Source organism: Dermacentor variabilis, chromosome 2, assembly GCF_050947875.1.
Source record: "Dermacentor variabilis isolate Ectoservices chromosome 2, ASM5094787v1, whole genome shotgun sequence".
NCBI lineage: Eukaryota > Metazoa > Arthropoda > Arachnida > Ixodida > Ixodidae > Dermacentor > Dermacentor variabilis.
Genome location: NC_134569.1, coordinates 40,448,088 through 40,469,453, shown reverse-complemented (window position 1 = coordinate 40,469,453; position 21,366 = coordinate 40,448,088). Strand labels below are relative to the sequence as shown.

Here is a 21,366-nt window from a genome sequence, read left to right as displayed (position 1 = left end):
GCAAGTTTCCGGCGGCGATATTTTCAGTTTCACCTGAACCCGAGCAAGATTGTAATAAATGATTGTGATTTCGACGTACTTCGTTCCGCCGAGACGTATTCCCAGTCTTTCGAGGCGTTGAACTGCCGGGAAAGCCCTGCACTTGGCCTGTGCACCCTTTGCAAGATTTATATATTGAAGCGTGCGCTGGATGAACTTATGGCACAAAATTATATTGATCTTTCCGCCATTTGCTTATAACCTCTACATTTGTGTGCTTTGTGTGTAGATATTGAGGTTCAAATTGCGTGATTTTTTTTACGTAGGTAGATATTTACATTGTGAGAACCTACATACGTTTAGCCGGCTGGTCACAGTGTGCGTGAGTTTGCCAATAGTTATGTGTTTCATTTATTTATTTATTTATTTGTTTATTTACTTATTTATTTATTTATTTATTTATTTATTTATTTATTTATTTATTTATTCACAATACTGTAAGCCCTTCCGGGCTGTTACGTGGATATGTTGGATGTATACAAGTCTTGTAGAAGAGACGCATTCACGTGTTTGTCTACATGTGTAATACCTGCACGTATGCCATATGCTTATATTTATGACAATGCATGTCTGTGCGAACATGTAAATCAAAGACAGGTCGCACTTGCATGCGTTGCATATAATCCTCCCTTCTCTTAACATAGCTTTCTCCAAGCGTCAGTGCAATGCACTGAAGTAAATTACACGATAAATTTTAGGATTTTTCTTTTGTTGCGCTCTGCACAGCTTTTGTGAAGTGTGGTTGTTTATATGTTGACTACCGGCTCTACAACGAACTTCAAAATGTAATACGTATATCCCGCAGTATCATGAATACGACGGCGTACACATACAAAACTTTCGTGCATGTTTTATTCTGGGCTGACTTTCGCCTGTAACGCTTTGTGCGATTCACTCTTTATGGCTGAATCATTGCTTCCAGCATGCACAAGCTGCATGAAAAAGTGCAAATATTACTTGGATGCTTACCTGATTTTACTCAATTATACCGCTAATTCACCGAGTTCAGTGAATTTATGCGAGCTTTAGAGTCGAACCCTAAACCTCCAGTGCCACTCCACTTTGTAAAATTGGTTCTGGATTGCATATTAACGTACCAGCTGTTGACACCTGAAGGTGTAAATTTATCACGGAAGCCGTGAGCTCCTGTAATATGGTAATGAGCAAAACGAGAACAAGGTAAAAGCGGGAGCCAACGTTTCGGCAAGTGGACTTGTCTTTTTCAAGGCGACACATGCTTTCCTCGGCACAGTATATATAGGTAGGGTTCTTCTAAAGGGGAGAGGGAGTAAGGCAGGTAAGTGAGGCAGCGACTTGGTGTGTTAGCGGCGAGGGTGCTGAATTGGTAAGTCCCTGGTAATATGGCAATATTACTTATATTACTTACTATTATATTATATATTAATAATATAGTTGGTAATAACATAATAATATGGTAAATCTCTGCAAGATCAGTATGGCACTAGGTACCGCGGGCGACTTCTGTAATAACTACTTTAAAGCTATGATAAATAGCCTCTACGCGAAGATGACGACGTTTGAGGCGAAGCTGTATGATGTCGCGTGATCGTGGCGGGAAATTGGTGAAGCGGTTTGTGACGCGATGACGCGATGTTGCTTTCCTCGGCACAGTATATATAGGTCGGCTGGCGGGATGTTCCTGACATACTCATCGCGTCAGCGCGCCTACGTCACTGGGTGATCCGGACTTACTAAAGGTTGTTCGCGCTCATCAACAGCCAGCGTAATCTGCGCGATGCTGAAGACAAAAGTTTGTGGGCCACTGATGACTCGAAGAAAGCTTAGTTCTCAAACCTTCAGTGCTCCCTCTCATCTTGATGCTTTTGCATGCAACTAAGATTTGACGCGTTTGGAGAGAATTTAATGGCACGGACTTGCGCAGTGTGCCCGTCGATGTCAGTTTCAGGCTGTGCCCGTAAGCCGAGAAGTTTAAAATTTTGGCGGCACTGCTGATCCAGACACTGTTGTTCCCGGATGCAACTTGCCCTCGGTTTGAATTCGCGGTTTGTGGGTGCTTCTAGTGACACATTTTTTCACAAGTGAAAATTAAAAATTGGATTGTCTCGAACACCGTACGACTTTCGATCCACGGCGCTGGCAGCGATGTTGCCCAAACAACGCTAACGAAAAGCTGCTCACAATTATTAAGTGTTGCGACCTACAAAATGCAGCTTCTTGCGCTTCCTTTTCCCTTACAAAAAGTATTATAAAGATGCTTTCGTGCTCTTATTTGCGTTCTGTTCTCTTCAAATTGAATTTTTGTTGATATGCGATTGAACATCACGCATCCCTTCTGTAACCTGCTAGGGGACATGATAAAACGAAAAACACAAAAACTAAATACGTATTGAAAACGCCTTTTTTATTCTTCGCACGCGTTTCGTATACACAAAACTCTCGTTGCAAATGGAAGACTTTAAATCAAAGCATGTTTCAGTTGCATCGAGAGTTTGGTCTGTTACGCTTGTTCGTGTGACGGGTAACGAATGCGCAGGACTTGCACTGAATAACATGCCATCTTCCGTTCAGGTCTGTGCACCCCTGTGGAAAAACCAGAAATGGTACGGAGTCCACCTAGCTAATGGCGCTTGTTACGTGCTCGATCGAAACCTTAGGCGGCCTAAGAAACTGGTCCCACTAGTCAAAAGAAGTGAGTATTTTTTTTTTTCATGCTTGCTCTCGTCAATCCTGTTGTTACTGGCTGCATGCACATCGTCATTTCGCTTGCCTTTGTGATTGACTTTTTTTTTTTACCAGAGCCAACTCGTTCGTTACCGATGCCTGTGCCCGTCCCTGCGTGATAGTGCATCATGATGCGCATCGTGGTTCTTTTCACTTTCCAGTAACAAATTTTAACATGTCCCCTTCACATTTGTTCATTATTTTCTGTACGCCCGTCTTAGGTGGTAGATGGTAGGTACTGGATTCGGTAGCCCTCTGCAGAAAAATGCCGGACGAATTAGAAAGGGACTTGTTAATTTAAATAATATGCATGATAATTTTTGAGCGGTGCATTCCTCAGTGTTTTATCAACCATATAACTGCCAAGGAAAACAAAAATACGCGCCTAATCTCATGACAAAGGTATTGAACAAGCCCGCACAGAATACCTTGAGCTATTTTAGAATGCACGAATGTGCTTACGGTGATAAATTGAGGAAAATAATCGTGTTAATGCCAAGAATGCCTCTGTCCCGTCCCGTGATAGTTAACGGATTGTTTTGACAAGGTATTACAGTTTCCCTTCTTTCTGCAACCCTTGACTATACCATTGTGTTGCTTCTGGGAACACTTAACCGCGATAAACTTACGCGAGAACTCTGCCTCTCTCTGGCGCAAAGGAAACTGTGCGCACAAACAACGAGCTTCTGTGCATGTACGGTACACCTCGCGTCTGGTGTCTTGACTTCGTTAATAAGAGCCAATTGAATGCGCTTAAGGTCCCCGCTGCATGCTGCCTTGACCTTTATGTAAGCAAGTCACGCCGACATCCTCGAGTCTTGTTGTTGCTAGTAGGCTTACAGGCCCCTTGAATGAGTCTGGCGCCATTTATGGAATGTGCGCGACTTGTATGTACACAGGTCACGCCGAAATACGCACGGCGCCTTGTTACTAATAAGGCTTGCCCCTCGTTGAATGCGCCCGCGAGCATTTGCTACAGAAAGTGGTTAGTCACGTTTCTCCGTTCTCAGAACGCCTGCCGGCCATTCGCTGTACCAGTGCACGGCTGTCTGCATGTTGAAAGCGAACGTTAAACATGGCGTGCATTCTTATTTGCTCGTATCTTTCTTTTTTTTTTGTCATTGCATGTTCTGCCTTCAGTCATGTATTTAAGTTATATGTCTACTGGAATCAGAACGGCCGCTGCTTGCTGTTTACCCATGCTTTGACGGGTTTTCAAAAATCAATCGGTAAATTGCTGAGCCAAATTGATGAGCCCTGAGAAGAAAAAAAAATAATAATCATCTTGCTGTCCTCTCTGGAAACAATAAAAGGCGGTAACAAGGAACATTCCGAGAAAAACAGCGCAGCAACGGGACCACTGAAAAACAAAACAACACAGCGCCTGTGTTCTTTTGTCTTTCACTGGAACCGCTGTAATTTTTTAAAGGAATGTTGCTCAATCAACATTCTAAACACCGTGCTCTTATAAAAAAAAGTATGGGGCTTTATGTGCGAAAACCACGATTTGATTATGAGGCACGCCGTAGTAGGGGACGCACTCTTATAGAGCAACAAGGAAGTAATGCTCCAACATTTCGGCAAGTGTAAACGTTATCTAGCGTTAGTCTTTCTTGTTACTTCAGGTGCGTGTCTCTGCATCGTTAAATTGGAGGGGAAAATCTGGGAAAGGAACGTAAGCGATCTGGCGGCGTAAGCTTTCGTAAGATCATTCCTCAAGCAGTGGACAAGGAAAGTGCGAGAAATAACTAACTAAGCAGACAGACGCAATTAGGTTACCTGACAGACATGCAGAGGGTACAGTGAATGTCCGAGTGCGGCGTTCACAGCGAGCGGAGTGCTAGTAGGTGTGTCGGCGTGACTTGTGTCCCAGATGACCAAATAGACCAAAATCAAAGTACCTCAACAGCCCAGCAGTCGGTGAACTACGACTACTACTACTACGCGGCGGAGCTGGGATTCTCGGCGGCCTTCACGGAGGTGAGCATGTGATACTTTCCTTCCTTCCTTCCTTCCTTCCTTCCTTCCTTCCTTCCTTCCTTCCTTCCTTCCTTCCTTCCTTCCTTCTTTCTTTCTTTCTTTCTTTCTTTCTTTCTTTCTTTCTTTCTTTCTTTCTTTCTTTCTTTCTTTTTATTTCGACAGCAATTATATTGACACTCCAGGCGCATTTCTACCGTCGCCGTCGCCGTCGCCGTGCTGTTCCGTATAAAGTCCAAGGCCGATAACATTGTCGCCGCACCCCGTATGCTGTTTGTTCCTTTCTTTCTCTCTTTCGTTTTTTTTCCCTTTTCTTTCTTTCGCAATTTCTGTTGCTTCTTTACTACGTAAGTCCTGCGGCCTGTATGCATCATTTTGGCGCAAGAACAAGAACTGTCATATTTTATGTCTCAGCTACGTTTTAGCACTGTAATCGTACTTAAATGAGAGTTTGCTAGATTCCATTGAAAACAAACATGCAACATTGAACAATTTCACTGAATTTGGCACAAGCCTTGAGATACGGTTGCGCCATGTAATGCACCTACTCGTTGATCTGTAACTATCCTTCGCTCTGTGACGTCGGATCGCACGAATGACGCGCGAGTTTGTAGACGTTGTGCACTAAGGCACGACATGTCATTCGGGAGCGCATCAGCCACAGGTAATTTGCACGACAACTTACATTTAATGATAAGGATCGGGGGCCGACCTTCCCGCCACGTCCTGCTTATTTGCATATATTTACGTGTGACAGCGTTTTTAGAGCGCCAAGCTTACGAGGACTGGAATAGAGATGCGGGAAATCTTGTGATGTTTCCTGGAAATTCGCGTTTTCGCCACCTTGCGCCGTTGTTACTGCCATTGTCCACGCCGAACACTCGCTTCGGGTTTCTTCAGTAATGCACAGGTCCGCTGTCTCCACGTCTGCCACCCATCTCTTTATTCTCGGAAGATAATCCTGCTTAGTGAAACATACTGATAAATCCCAAGTCCGATGGTGTTGTCCTTGATACATTAAATGATTCGGCTTCTCTTCAAGAGAACGTGTCGCTCTTTGCCTCGGCTATACCGCTATGGCGTGCCGTAGCGGTAGGCTATAGACGAGTTCCACTGCGAGTTATATTCCATGAGCCACTCATTCCAAAGTGCAGGACGCAATGCCCAAATGCCTAAGGGATTGTTACGCAGTCAGTCTTGCCTGACAGCTCTCATCGAATAGATGCGACCTACTTTCGTCCTGCCGCTACGTTAGCCGGTGAAAGCAACGTTGAGCTGCTGAATCTGAGAAATGGGAAATGTCTGTTTTGTAATTGCTTCAAATTTAACTGTTTTGCGAACACCTTACGCCAGATTCTTTTCTTTTTTCGGCGAAACAATGTGCCGTAAATAATTAGCACTGTCTTGTTTATAAAAACAGCTCAACTAAAGGGAACGAATGATGGCATACTCTCCTGCTTATCGGCAGTCTTTCACGTAGCAGTTCGGCGTTTCGTCGGTTTTATTTATTTATTTTTGTTTATTTTTTGCACCATCCGTTCAAACGAAGGTTGAGAGTTGCAAGAGCTATCGGGCTTGACTCACTATTTGTTGTTAGTGTTGTTACCCGCCGCGGTATACCTCCATGGTTATGACGTTAGTTCGATCCCGGTTACAAAAACGGCCGCATTCCGATGGGGGGCGGAATGCAAGAACGGTCGTGTGCCTTGCATTGGGTGCATGCTAAGGAACCACAGGGGGTAAAAATTAATCCGGAGTCACCCCCCCGCTGCGGCGTGCCTCGTAATGATATCGTTTTTCCGGCACGTAAAGCAACCAGAATTTAATCATTCTTCTTGTTCTCTCTTCTTCCCCTCCTTTTCCATCAGGACGGCAGACTAGTCCTCGGTATACCAGGCTTTTACAACTGGGAAGGTGCGTCAAGGAGTTTTTTTTTTTCTATGTATACAGGGTGTCTCAGCTAACTTTAGCCAGAGTTTGCGACAAAATGCATGTTGCTCACTTTTGGTCGTGTCGTCTGAGAGTGCATCGGCATATTTTAGACTCTGGCTAAAGTTAGCTGAGACTAATGTCTATAGAAATTAGAAGACAAAAAAATTCGAATAGAACAGAACAAGGGCCGTTTTTGTAAGGATTTTTGTGATACTTATGTTAAATTTTTATCACTGTTTGTAGCGCAGAGTGGCCAATCTCGACGGTAGCTAAGTGCGAGGAATGATGTAGGACAAAAGAAAAGAAATGGAGGAAATATCTTACAGAATACGGTCACAACACATTTCTTGTCTTTTTCCTTGGCAGCGAGAATACTAAATATGTATATTGCTTTTTTCCGCAGGTTCAATAACACGCTACAACCAAGCACATCAACTCACAAGTCATCACATGCTTCTAGGTAGAAAGGAGAAAGATTCGTACAAAGGTACCTAATAAATTATTTTGTCAACCTTTTTATTTGGGGGGGGGGGGGTTTAGAAATCGACCATTTAGAGAACTACTCGTACAAAATAAATCTTCAATTGTAACGGCGGCTTCATGCTGCGTTAAAAGCAAAAAGAATGATTAAACTTTCCTTGATGATTTTTTTAGCCTATATACGCGGTATGATACGCGTCAGGCATCATATTTATGTCTACATTCCGTCTATCTCCGCAGGCTACTCCGTCACAACGGGAAGGTTATTCCAGGAACGCGAGCTAACCGTCGCCGCTGGATCACCGCGTGGCGCCGACTACAAAGGACAGGTGAGCGCAGAACCTACAGGAGCGGTGAGAAGAGCTTTATCAGCATGCTGCCGAAGAAAGGATAGTTAAATTATGTTGCCTCTGAGAATGTCCGGCCTTCCCCGGGAATGTTAGTTGCTAAATACAATACTAAAAAAAGCGCAAATCGGCGACGCGTGAGCAACAGAATGGAGGCCCTCTCCCGTGCGGCCCTATACTTTCGCAGTGCACAGCGCGCAGTGCATGAACCTTCCAAGCATCGCTGATGCGTATTTGAAAAGACCAACCGACTAGGTAAAATCGCAGGTTTCCGAGCCTATTGCCAGTGCATGTACGTGGAAACTGCTGCTCTATTTCACGGGACATAGAAATACGGATGAAAAAAAAAAAGGAGTATCGCGGAATTAGTAGTTGCATGCTAAGCATGTTTGGCGTGTTTACAGGAGGTATTCAGAGACCTGGATTAGGAAGAATTGGGGATAAAAGTTAATGGAGAATACCTTAGTAACTTGCGATTCGCTGATGATATTGCCTTGCTTAGTAACTCAGGGGACCAATTGCAATGCATGCTCACTGACCTGGAGAGGCAAAGCAGAAGAGTGGGTCTAAAAATTAATCTGCAGAAAACTGAAGTAATGCTTAACAGTCTCGGAAGAGAACAGCAATTTACAATAGGCAGCGACGCACTGGAAGTCGTAAGGGAATACATCTACTTAGGGCAGGTAGTGACGGCGGATCCGGATCATGAGACGGAAATAATCAGAAGAATAAGAATGGGCTGGGGTGCGTTTGGCAGGCATTCTCAGATCATGAACAGCAGGTTGCCATTATCCCTCAAGAGAAAAGTATATAATAGCTGTGTCTTACCAGTACTCACCTAAGGTGCAGAAACCTGGAGGCTTACGAAAAGGGTTCTACTCAAATTGAGGACGACGCAACGAGCTATGGAAAGAAGAATGATGGGTGTAACGTTAAGGGATAAGAAAAGAGCAGATTGGGTGAGGGAACAAACGCGAGTTAATGACATCTTAGTTGAAATCAAGAAAAAGAAATGGGCATGGGCAGGACATGTAATGAGGAGGGAAGATAACCGATGGTCATTAAGGGTTACGGACTGGATCCCAAGGGAAGGGAAGCGTAGCAGGGGGCGGCAGAAAGTTAGGTGGGCGGATGACATTAAGACGTTTGCAGGGACAACATGGCCACAATTAGTACATGACCGGGGTTGTTGGAGAAGTATGGGAGAGGCCTTTGCCCTGCAGTGGGCGTAACCAGGCTGATGATGATGATGATGAAGCATGTTTGACGATAACATGTCAACCTTCCAATTGTTTCGCGCCGTAGCTTTCACATGAAGCTATGCGGGGTGATAATTTTTAAGTTTTACGGAGCTTTTCAAAGTCACCTCTGCAGTAGATAGTATTATTCTTGCCCTTGAGTCCTTGAGCTGAATTATTCGAAGCGGCGGACATTACTAACACGAGAATCGGAAGCACATAATTAAGTAATGAACTGAAGTTCAGTAATTGACATCCTAATAGATGACCTTACGCCAGGTCATGCAATTAACTAATTGTAGCCGGTAAGTTGCCATCACGTATTCACTTGCAATTAATTTCCAGGAGGACGCCAGTTTCGAGATATCATTTGCCAACATGTCGGGCGAAATAAGTGGCCGTTCCAGTTACTTTTGTGTTTCAGTGCATAAAAGAAAGTGTTGTTAAAAAAAGTAAATGGAACAACAGTGCATTTTACGGCGAGTTTAAGGGCGCACATGTCTAATTTGGTGCCATTCTGGAAATTAAGTCCAAGTGAATATGCCTTGCAAGCTCGTCGGCTACAATCCGTAAATCGCAATATGCGCCGTAATATAATTAGGAAATTAATTAGTCAACATTATTTTAATTAACTGAATATTCCTCCCTGAATAATCTAACTCAAGGACTAGAATTATCTGCAACAGGCAATAATTTAAAAATTGCGTAAAAATTAGAAATGAACATCCCGTATATTTGCTGTCCCTCTTGCATGCCATGCTGCCTGTGCGGTTGTATCAATCAATCAATCAATCAATCAATCAATCAATCAATCAATCAATCAATAGTACTTTTTTGTCCATCTGAAGAGTGGTAGACAGGGTGTGTCGGCAGCCAGAAACGCCCTCGCTTGCCTTGCATTTGTGAATGTATTCGCACGCACTGAAAGCGTGGTCTTCTACTTGGCAGGTGCTCCTATTCGGCATCGAAGGCCCGGGCAACGACAGGGGCGTCGTAATCAAGAGCCGCCTCTCCGGATCGCAGGTGAGCTTCTCCCTCAGCAGCGACTGCACTAGCCTGCGCTCCCGGATGCACTGCGCCTCGTTACACCTCGACACCTGCGCCTCGACAATCTGTGTCAAGTTGCCTAGCGGACACAACAACGTCTCGTCGTGCCTGCAAAAAAAAAAAATCATTGTATCCACGCGTGGGTTTCAGCAACTCTTTCTTGCTGCTGGAAGCTGGGACTGCATCAACAGCTTAAAATGCAGTGCTTGCAGTGTGGCGCGGAGGAGGCGTTGCCCTTCTGCATCAGCACTCAGCACTGCCTGGTGCATGGCCTTCCTTCCTGAGCATTGCTTAGCTACAGTGATCTGACGACACCAACGCTTTTTTTTTTTATCGCGGTGGTCCCGCAGATGTTGTCATTCAGGTTTTGCCTGCTTTTCACCGCCTGCAGTATATATATATATATATATATATATATATATATATATATATATATATATATATATATATATATATATATATATATATATATATATATATATATATATATATATATTTGTTGCTCTTATTGCAATCACATTCTGGCTTGCTCTTCTCTCGCTGTCCATAGATGTGCGAGTATTTCGGTTCTTCGCTTCTGGCCACCGATCTGGATGGCGACGGCATCGACGACTTGCTCGTGGGCGCCCCAATGCACAGCATACCGGGCGGACAGGACGAAGGGCGCGTCTACGTCTACCGAAGCACCGGCGTGGTAAGTGCTGCCGGGCGTCGGGTTACGCTGGACAGAATTCCATGCGATCCGCTCTCACTAGAAGCCACTGCTCAAATGATCAAGCAGCAGCGGGCTTACTGCCGTTCACATTTGTGCACTCATGGCTGGACCTCGTTTCCTTTTTCTTTCTTTCTTTTCTTTATTAGAAACAGAATGATGTAGACATTTTGGCGCCCATAGTTATTTTCTTATTTCGTGACGAAATGATTAAATAAGTGACTTATACCGGCACATTAAAAGTAAGATCGTCCTTTCTTTTCCTTTTTTTATAATTTCCCATCCGTTTGACATTTTCGCCTGCGTTGCCTACGGACCCAGGAAGCCGCCCATGTCACTAGTTTTCTTTGTCTTCTGACATTATTTTACTTACTATTCGTTAGATAAAGAAAAGCTGAAAATAGAACTGTCGTCATCATCATCCTATCTTAAGTACACTTTAAGATACAAACCTCTCATACAGATCTTCAATTACGTCTGTCCTGCTTCAGCAGAACCCATCCTTCGCCTGCAAATTTTGTACACTATTCCCTCTGCCGTTTTTAGATGTGCTTTCCTTCCCTCTATACGCCAGTTTTGCCACGATAATAGACCACCGGTCTATTAATCGCATTGAATGACCTGCCAGATTCTATTTATTTCTTAACTAGGATGTCATCCATCTGCGTCTGATCTCTAATCAATACTGCTGTCATTATAACTGGTAACGTTGCGCCTACTATTTTCCTTGCTGTTGCTCAACAGCGCGATCATTTCATGTTTCTTCTTAAGCTTCGAACTTTCTTTCAAGTTTATCTGTAATCCTTCAAATTTCGGCCCCATAGCTAATTATTCTTTCTCATTTCTCCTCTTTCTTGTGGAGAAAAAAAAATAACAACGTATTTATCATCGTAGTTCATTGAGGTTGCATATATAGGGGCAGCGTGAAAGCTCTGAAGCTGGTCATTGAATGGTTATGTTGTCATTGTCTGAAAGCGCACAACATCCGCCTGCTGTTTATTTCATCTTCAAAGGGACTGTACGCTTCTGGTCACTTGGAGGGACACCGAGCTACGGCCGCCCGCTTCGGAACCAGCATCGCCAAAGTCGGCGACCTCAACCTGGACGGAATTCAAGGTGCGTCAATATATCGCCACGGAGGAGACGAGTTGTGATATGACTTGAGAAAGCGGCGAAGTAGCTGACTTTACTAACCAATCAAGTACCCGCGTCGGCAGCTCTTCTTCAATGCGAAGCCAAGCGTTCTCGTGAGGCGCATTTTCCATTCTACTGTTTACCTTCCTGACTTCCTCTTTCCGTTCGTCTCTCTCGTTTTGTGAGCGCGTCAAATGTCTAATAATAGCCGACAATCGAGACGCTTGTTGCAACGGTTTGCTGGTCGTCGCTTATTCCTATTTTCGCGGCTTCTTGAGGGAAGAGAGACGGACGCGTATTCCCTACAGGGCACTTCACCGTGTGACAAATGTTGGTAGCACCAGTGCGCAGCAAATTAGTCCTGGCAACTTCGAATAATTTCTCATTTAACGTCTGGTGGAAGCTGAATATATTGGGAAAAAACTAACAGAATATGCTGGTTAGATTTCTTACGAGAAATAAGAGAGAGACAATAAACGTTTATTAAATGGTCCCAGCGTCCGAGCCTTGACTCTGTAGTCTTCATTAAGAATTTCCTTGATGAAGCTGACAAAGGAAAGAATTCCCAGGTCCAAATCGTCGGGGAGCGATTCTCTCTTCCCGTGAGTTTATAGAAGGATATTCCGTGGCTGGGCATTTCCATAAAGTGTGTATGTTATAGAGGTATACTCCATATTTCGAGCACTTTAGTATACCTTGTAGAAGAAACAGTATTTAGAAACATTGCTTGAGTATATGTATATATTTCTGAGCAGTGTATAATTTTGTTCATTCATTATGATCGTTGCTCTTTTTCTGGTTGGTATGCTGGATGGAGTTGGCAGGGTAGTATGACGGTCTCGCTGTTCTTGAATAAGGGCAATTTGTTGCGATAGCAATTACATGGACACTCCAAGCGAATTATCGGCGGCTTCGCCGTCGCGATTGTTGTCGGTGTTGGCGTTGCCGTTTCGAAAACGTTTATTTCAACAAGAGGCGACACGAACACTGAGTCACAATCACGGCACAATTCCACCAAGACGATAACCTATACAAAAAAACGAAGCATCGTACACACGCCACGTTTTCAAAGCAGTGTCCGAGTCCTCGCTCACTAGCATACAACCACACTGACCCACGGAAAAGCACAGTTACACATGCCGTGAGGTTCCGCTCATGTTTTATGTATGCTATATGACATGCTCTATATCCGGGTTATATTGCTACACTATTCGACCACTAAAGTTGTTGATAACAGATCTTACGTTCTTACCTCAAAATTATGAGTGGCAGCCCGTAAACAAATGTCATGAAGCTTAACACTCACGGCGCATGCATATATATATATATATATATATATATATATATATATATATATATATATATATATATATATATATATATATATATATACACATATATATATATATATATATATATATATATATAGAGAGAGAGAGAGAGAGAGAGAGAGAGAGAGAGAGAGATGAAGAGGAAAGGCAGCAAGGTTAACCAGATATCAGTATCCGGTTTGCTACCCTACACTGGAGATGGGAGATAGGGGTTAGAAAGATGACAGAGAGGAAAACGCTAAAGAAAAAAAACACCCACACATGGAGATACACACACAAAAAAGGCGTTCCAGCTGAAAGTGGTGTAATTTTGCTGGCGCGTTTTTTTTTTTGTTTTTTTTTATCGGCAGCGTTGTGGCGTTTTTGCGATGTCATTGCAGGCCCTAAACGGCGTGGTAAAGATTTTAAAGGTGCCATAAATTTTGGCGCATCCGTGTATATTGAGTCCGCGTTAGTCGGACCTGCGTATATATAGAACACCGTCCGAGAAGTTCAAGCGCAAAGATAAACCTTGCTAATGCAGTCAGTGTTTCGCCCTTTGCGCGAAACTACATTTTTATTTCTAGGTCTAATTCTTTTCTGTGTAAGTATGAGAGCGAGCTATCGCAGTTAATGCTGCAGCGTGCGACATCTGTGTCAAAGCGAAGGCCAAACCGAACGTTAAACCCCAGAATATCAATTAAGTTCACGCCAACCAGGACATACGTGCACTACTCTGGAAGAGAACGAAACTAGCACTGAAAGTAGCAGTACACACGTAAAGCAAGCTGATGTTTTTAAAGGAGCAGTGATCGCTGTGAGCTTTCTTCGAGGCTGTCGCGAGTGTTTCGTAAGGCGGCCGTGACTCACGGATTCCGGTATATTGGCTCGCGGTGTGTCACCCGAGGGATACTAACCTTTACATCGCTCATGCCTGCAGACGTGGCTGTCGGCGCACCCTACGAGAACGACGTGGGAGCCGTGTATATTTACCACGGGTCGCCCACGCTTGGCGAAAGGACCGTCTACGCGCAGGTGAGCTAAGAGGCAAGCGCGTCTTCTCTTCGAGTGGCTATGTGGCACGTGTACATAGTACAAAAGTTCGCGTTGAAATTCAGTAGGTTCTACAAAGAAACGATGTATGTTCAAGTTTACTGAAAGGGAGATGTAAATGCAGGAGAGAGCCGAAATTTTTTTTCCCTCCTAATCTTTGCTGGGGCAGATTACATCGCCACTGCATGTGTAGGCGAAAACGCAGACATTAAGGTCAGTACGTCTGAAGCACATATTTCGTGCTCACGTACAAATTCGTTCATTCTTAGGATAAACACTTCATTAGTACTCATTGCGGTATAGACCAGAATCTTTTACTCTCGAACATTCGTTTAGTGAAAGTGCACGTGATCTCGAACTCGCCCCCTCCCCCCCCCCCCCCTCACCACCTGTCGGCACGGCCTGCGCATGCTCCAAGAGCATGCTGAGCGAGCCTCCTCCTCGATGGTTTGCCACTTAGCGCAGCCCGTGCAAAATGTGGCTGCCACCTATAGTGGCGTAACACATTTTGGTCTTATCGCTTGCCACATTTCTTCTACTCTTTTAGAAAAAAAATGTGGCCGATATGGCTTTGAAGGCGGATATTTATAGCCACGCATACATTGCTTTCTGTTTGACTAGCGACCTTTTTTTTTACCGAATTATCACTGTTATCCACCTATCGCTCGGTGCAAGAGGCACCCGCATATGCATTCGAAATCCTCGCTTTACCTACCTTTCCCTCTTCTTTTCTCTCTTTCTCTCTAGAATGCTGTCGCCGATTCTACAGCAAAAGAGTCTTGTCTTATCAGATTGCGCACGCCACGTGAATAGTGTTGTACCGTCTCGAATGCACACGAGCACCAGTGCTTATCTCTGCAGAATGTACATACGTTCTGATCCGTTATACAGGGGCGGCTGCGGAGAGATTGAGATAAAGAGTACCTTTCTCCATGTTATGCAGAAAGAATAATGGACTAAATGGTAATGCTAAATTAACTAAATAAGAAATACAATAATGAAACTTACAACATCGCAGCGTAGAGTTCACTGCATGGTACATGTATAAATAGCGAATGTAATTGGTCCGCGAGGTCAGATTTGACGACGGATGGTTGTTCTCGCCGCCATCGTCGTGATTCGCGTGTTGCTTGTTTTTCTGGAAATAAGTGGGCCCAATTTAGAGTTAGGTTCTTAACTTTAAGGCAGTGTTTAATTCTTCATCTTGTCTACAACGTGACACTACATAACAAAAGATAAATCTGTGGACTTTTATTCCAAACTTTGGTTGATAACAGTGCTTGAATGCTAATCAAGTGCTTCGAGTAGATGACCCCATGCGAAGTTGCACGTAGACGGAACGCACTTCTGAGATTGATGTGCATCCGCTCTCAGCCTTAGCGACATTTGAAAAGTGTGCTTTCCGCCCATGCACTACAACAGCATATATAGATGCTATCTTGGACTTTTTGATGTTAAACAGGGGAGCCGGTGACAGTGATGGTGTTTATTATTGTGCTAATGATGGATCTATTGGAATCCCATTTGAAACGAGGCGGCGACAAATAGTCACCTAGCCTGCTTTATTTAATCAGGTGTGGTCAATATGCTTGTCATTCTAGCATTTTTGCATACATCTCCTTAATCTCTTTTATTTCTGCCTCAATGCTTCTCTGTCTACCTTAATGTACCGCTACATATGCCTGTAACCGGTGCTTCATAATCATACCGTGGTTATGGTACGTAAAACCCCAGAATTAAATTTAATGCATGCCTTTACGAATCAGGTGGTATCGATCTCTTCCCTGCTTTTTTTTTTCAGCCAATAGTCCGTAGAATGCAACTTTGTCTCTTAAACGCAATTAATATCTTTCAAACCGATTTAGCGACGCCTAATCCGAGCATTCCTGCCTGTCACATACATTGGTGTAGAGAAATCGCAGTTGTCCCTACGGTGGTTGGCCTCGAGTTAAAGCGTCCTCTTCAAGTAAACGTTAAAATGATGTTTTTGGTCGAGTCTGATATGGTAAGCACTTGACTCAGTCGCTTAGTGCAGATTTATAGTTCGCAGACTCTCACTGCGCGTGCGTTCTTTTTTTTTTTCGGCGATTCTGTTCCTTTCAGCTATACGAACCGTATCCTGCGCTTGCTTTTTAAAGAACGTCACGCTAGTGATCGCAACCAGTACTGCACTGAGAGAGCAAAAGGTATCACGCATGACTGTGCGTCATATCTGCGCACATAACTCGAGGAGAGACGAGAGAAAAAGAGGGAGTGAAGGAATGGGGACTTTTATTTCTTTTTTGTGCATCAAAGAAAGAAGTTTGCGGACAAAATACGCTAGATAAACGTGCACAAAAAGTGAAGGAAATGTCTACGAATATTCACGCACGGTTGTTCATTGTTATGCACCGGACTGGCTTTGGCTTATGCGCGGAGACTCCTTTCAAACCTGGACTATATATATATATATATATATATATATATATATATATATATATATATATATATATATATATATATATATATATATATATATATATATATATATATATATATATATATATATGTATATAATTGTCGCGTTGAGGAACACTGACACGTGACCAAGAGGCAAGGAAATGTTAATTATAATTAACGCGATGACAATATGGGAGGAGGGCGAGTCGAATTACACCTTGTTGCCGTATGTGCCACAAATGGAGTGTTTGTGCAAGTTGTATAGCTAATTCACTGTAAACCCACTTACACTTTCAAGGGTGTAAGGGTGTGAGTTATAGACACGAAGTTATCTTGAGGTTACAAATCAGTAAATCAGTTTAGAGCGAACAATGAAAGCGAACTGTAGCTTCCCGTTAGTTTGTTACTGTAGTGAGCTGGCCGGCCACTCACCATCGTGTCGACGGTTTAAGCGGTGGCGCTCAGTGCATCGTGCCTGATGAAATAAATAAATAAATAAATAAATAAATAAATAAATAAATAAATAAATAAATACGTTCATGAAACTGCTGTGCATCCTGCCGAGCTTAAGGGGTGAGGCATGACGGGTACAAAGGAAAGATAGGGCATTACTTGGTAAGCGTAGATCCTCATCACCTATTCACTGTCGCTGTTTACTAAAAGGGCGTCTTGTCTTAAGAGAAAGCTTATTCCCGGGCCCAACTCCGCTGCCGCCTATTCAAATACATGTAAAACGCAGAAGCGCTTTTCTGAGATAACGACTGGGCCGATTTTAATGAAATTTGCTGCATTCGGGAGAGAAAGTTAAATTCCAGTGACTGCTGGAAGCGAAATCTTGATTTGTGGTCTGAATTATTATTTAAAGGAATTTTCGAAAATTGGTAAGCTTGAAAAAAATAGAAGCACGAAGTTCACAAACTCGTAGCTCTGCACCAAGAACACATACCGCAGTTCTGTAAACTGCATCTGTTAGAGCACCCAAAGTGGACAAATTTAAAGATATCAATTTATATCTTACTTAAATTTGTTACATTGTTTATAAGGGTATTGCAATAGTCCTAGTCACATATTTCCTTGGCTTCATTGTCTGTTTGCTTTATGTGCATGATTAACAAAATCGAGCCCCTCGGTTCCCCTTCTTCTCTCGTTTACTCACATATTAGTGGTTTGCTTGAGAGACATGTAGAATACACCAATTTTGTCCGCTTTACGTGTACTATTAGGTGCAATTTACATAATTGTAATATGGTATTTCATCGCCGAGTTACAGAGCTTCCGTTTCCTGAAAATGTCCGATTTTCTACTATATATATTGAAAGATTGATGGGCTATATAAAAAATTCGCTGCTGCCAGTCACAAGATATTAGCTTTTTCCTTTTAGATACACCAACCCTCATCAAATTTGGTGCATTGGCTGCCGAGGAAAACGATTTCTCCTTTCCCGTGTGTTTAGATGGGAGCCCCCCGCGAGCTAAAGCTTCCTGTTAATTCCACGGCGCTATCCAGCTAGACTCTGCTCCTATTACTATACTCCCGCTTGCTAGCGATCAAAACTTTCACATTTCAGGCGAGAACACGTGGCGCAATCCGCCTCGAACTTCCAACGCCCGGAGCAACCGCATTATCTTGTTACGTGCGACGCTCGTTTTTCCTCTATTCGTTCCATTTCGGCACACGCATCCTTCAAATGTGAAACTGCCGCGGCAGTTTTATTCAACGACATTCCTTCAACTTACGCTGTTGTTCGTGTTGCTCGTGCACCGCTATACAATGAAAAAATGCTCTTGGATCTATAATTACGGCAAGAATCACACTCCCAATTGTACGAGGTCCTCGTGCGTGCCTCCGACCGTCATTTCAGGTCTAAACGTGAAACTACGCCGCTACCTCGAACGGGCAAGTTTTATCCCTCATTCTCTTGTTTCCGTTCTGCTTTCGCAGAGAATAGACGCGGGCACCGTGTCGTCACGCATCGGGGCCCCCTTGAAAGGGTTCGGCATTAGCATCTCCAAGGGACTGGACGTCGACGCGAACCACTACGACGGTAAGTGCGACCTTCTGCGCACGCTTGAGCGTTACTTTCGGCCTCCTTGCGGCATTAAAGTGTTACAGGTATTCGTCGGTTGTTTGGAAAGCGGCAAACAGTTGTTGACTCCTGAACAACACTTCGCATTGTGGTTAACACGGTTTAAATCATGGAAATTCGGGACGTCAAAAGTGCGACGTAATGCTAAGGCATTTCTCTAGCATTTACCGCTAAATCGCCACTGAATATTTAATTTATGTTTAAAATGAGATCATCTTCATCCATGACGTGTAACCGCTTTTTGTTGCTGGCAGTGAGAGCGGTACGGCTTTTCCTATAGTCTTTGCCTGACAGAACGAATGTTCAGATGAACACAATAGTTTTCGGGACTCAGGTTCTACGAAAAATGTGAATTTGCGCTCTGTTAATTAACAAGACTGAAACTTTGAATTCAACACGATGTGCCCCTGCATAAGCTGAATCGCCCAAAAAATTTAACTTTTCCGCGAATCGCTTGTCCCATAAACTTTTGTGACCGACCGTACCTGCTACGTGAAGTGTATAATGTAGAATATCATACCGGACTTCAGCGTATTCTTTGCCGTCGTTCTAACGCCAACATGAGACTAATGTCTGTGATGTCTCTTATATACTAGAGTGTAATGAAATGCCGCACGACCACCATTTCTTTTTATTAGAAATGCGGACCAACACTGTTCAGTGTTTTCTTCTGAGTATAATCCAATAATTTTTGCTGTTGCATGAGTTAGTTCACTTGAATGGCTTGGAAGAATCAGTCCTTAACTTGGCACTTGATTTCTTTTTCTGCGCCACAGACGTTCTTGTCGGGTCTTACATGGCGGACAATGCCGTTCTGTTTAGGTGAGTGTTTACTTTCCGCTGATTACGATATTAAATACGGACAAAATGGAAGATTGAAAGTTGCTATTTATAGATACTTTATAAGTGGCGTTTTCTAAACATTTATTTTCGTTTCAGATCTCGTCCGATCGCGCAATTGAAAGGCGTCATCACGCCCGAGGTCGGAATGATCACTGCCGACATGGGTAAATGCGAAATTTCCGGCGGATCTAAATTCTCGTGCTTCAAGCTCAAGACCTGCATCGAGTACTCTGGGAAATTTGTCAATAATACTGCCGGTGAGTATGTCATCTTCGGCACGTCGATCATACCGCACAAATTTAAGTTTCTTTCGAGCTTAGTGCCCGCCACCTTTCACAACATTTGGCCTTCTTCATATTTATGTCGCTTTAAAATCTTCACGGATAACCTTCCGTGCGCATAGCCTACTGCCTCATATATCGATGCAGAGGCCACGATTTGTGCCTCTAACATCTTACCAAGTGCAGAAGGACGAATAAAGAGTAGTTGATCATCATGGCGGAGGTTGCAGTGTGTCGTTCGTATACGTAAGCCGTATGCTTTTAAACAGAGAGACACTGCGACGCATTACGCAGGCTGTGGGGTCCGAGTTGCTCTTAGGAACAAAGGACGCAATGCACACATGTACAAACATAAAAAAAAGGCATTTATTGCTCCTTTTACGAAATCGTACCAGCTAGCTGAAATACATACAAAGAATAGGTATTCGATGGCGACATGCCGAGGAATCGTTGAAGTTAGACTCACCACGCAAGAATACTGAGCGAATAATGTTCACTCATGCCAGACACCGAGAAGTAAGTCGTTCGCGGGTGCAGTTCATTGAACGGAAGCGCGTCCGAGCAGCTGTGAAGCCGAATGGGAAATCTTGTGCTGGTTAGTTCCGCTGAGCGCACCATGTTCCGCTGCGCACAGACCATGCGCGCAGGCGTCCCAAAGCCGAAGACTATAGGAAACAACTTCTTCCTGCGCCCAACCTACCACGTCGTCAGGTGAAACACATCAAAACACTCACATGCACCGCCTCTTCTTGCCTTCAGGGAAATATTCGTGAAGGTAAAGTTTGCCACTATTTTTTTCCCTGCATTCGCGCTCTACAACTTGTATATAAATGTGAGGATTGTCGTTAGATTTGCCTGCAGGGTTCATCAATGCGCTTAAACACTGAAAGCATCAATGGGCTCTTTCGCACTTTGGTGCATCCGAGAGCGAGGCGAGGCTCTTTCCGGTGCAAAAGATCATCCCGCCCGTGACATTAAGCAGTAATGACAGTAGAAGTAATATTAGCTTAGAAATAAAAGATGCAATGATGTGAAATGAGTGTAATAGTCACGAAACGAGCAATATAATAGGTGGTAAATACAAGAGAGAGACAGAAGAAAGGGGAAAGGCAGGGAGGTTAACCAGAGGGGAAGATCCGGTTTGCTATCCTACGCTGGGGAGAGAGGGAAGGGGTAGGTTAAGAGATAATAAAGTAAAGATAAAGAAAGAAAGGAGCATAGACATACACTCACAGTCGGTCACTGTCGCCGCATACTGTCACCGCACAGCACAGTAGCACTTGCAGCACTATAAACGTCTGTTCAGGCTACAGCAGCTTGTCCAATTCTGTTGCCTTTAAAAACTGCAACAGTGGCCTCGTTGCTCTCTGCAAATACAAGCGTGCAGTATAAGCCTACACCGGAAAACCGAACCGGCTCTTAGAACCAGCTGCAGGCAGCGCAGTGCCAACTCGTGGGAAAGCCAAATCGTGCATTGCTGCACAGTCTTCCTGCAACCCTAAAAGTACGAGGCAAATTTGCCTTTTGAAGTTATCGCGAGGGCTAGCGTGCACAGTGTATGTTCAGATAGCTGCAGGCGCGATTCGTACAGATGCGATCGTCACATTTTTCTGCTTATTTCATATAAATATATTAAGTGCCTAGCATTACAAGGGCTTAAGCGAAGCGAAGAGTGTGAAGAAAATGTGTGTGTTCTTGCGAAACTTCTACTGTTTAAGCTAGTGATGTCGAATTGTTAAGTCCG

At 43.7% G+C, this 21,366-nt stretch overlaps 1 protein-coding gene across 2 annotated transcripts in view; it reads left to right on the top strand.

The window, feature by feature from the left end:
- The window catches only part of LOC142571681 (integrin alpha-9-like), a 61,661-nt gene that overhangs the window by 19,339 nt on the left and 20,956 nt on the right, over positions 1–21,366 (top strand). The window contains exons 4-15 of one of the 2 annotated variants that reach the window (XM_075680212.1): positions 2,590–2,710; positions 4,616–4,722; positions 6,588–6,633; positions 7,055–7,138; positions 7,372–7,460; positions 9,665–9,739; positions 10,314–10,457; positions 11,489–11,591; positions 13,860–13,954; positions 18,354–18,456; positions 19,275–19,320; positions 19,438–19,598. In XM_075680212.1, coding sequence (XP_075536327.1) covers positions 2,590–2,710; positions 4,616–4,722; positions 6,588–6,633; positions 7,055–7,138; positions 7,372–7,460; positions 9,665–9,739; positions 10,314–10,457; positions 11,489–11,591; positions 13,860–13,954; positions 18,354–18,456; positions 19,275–19,320; positions 19,438–19,598 — 1,174 coding nt within the window. The remainder of the gene's footprint in view (positions 1–2,589; positions 2,711–4,615; positions 4,723–6,587; positions 6,634–7,054; positions 7,139–7,371; positions 7,461–9,664; positions 9,740–10,313; positions 10,458–11,488; positions 11,592–13,859; positions 13,955–18,353; positions 18,457–19,274; positions 19,321–19,437; positions 19,599–21,366) is intronic. The other variant, XM_075680213.1, reaches the window with a different exon arrangement.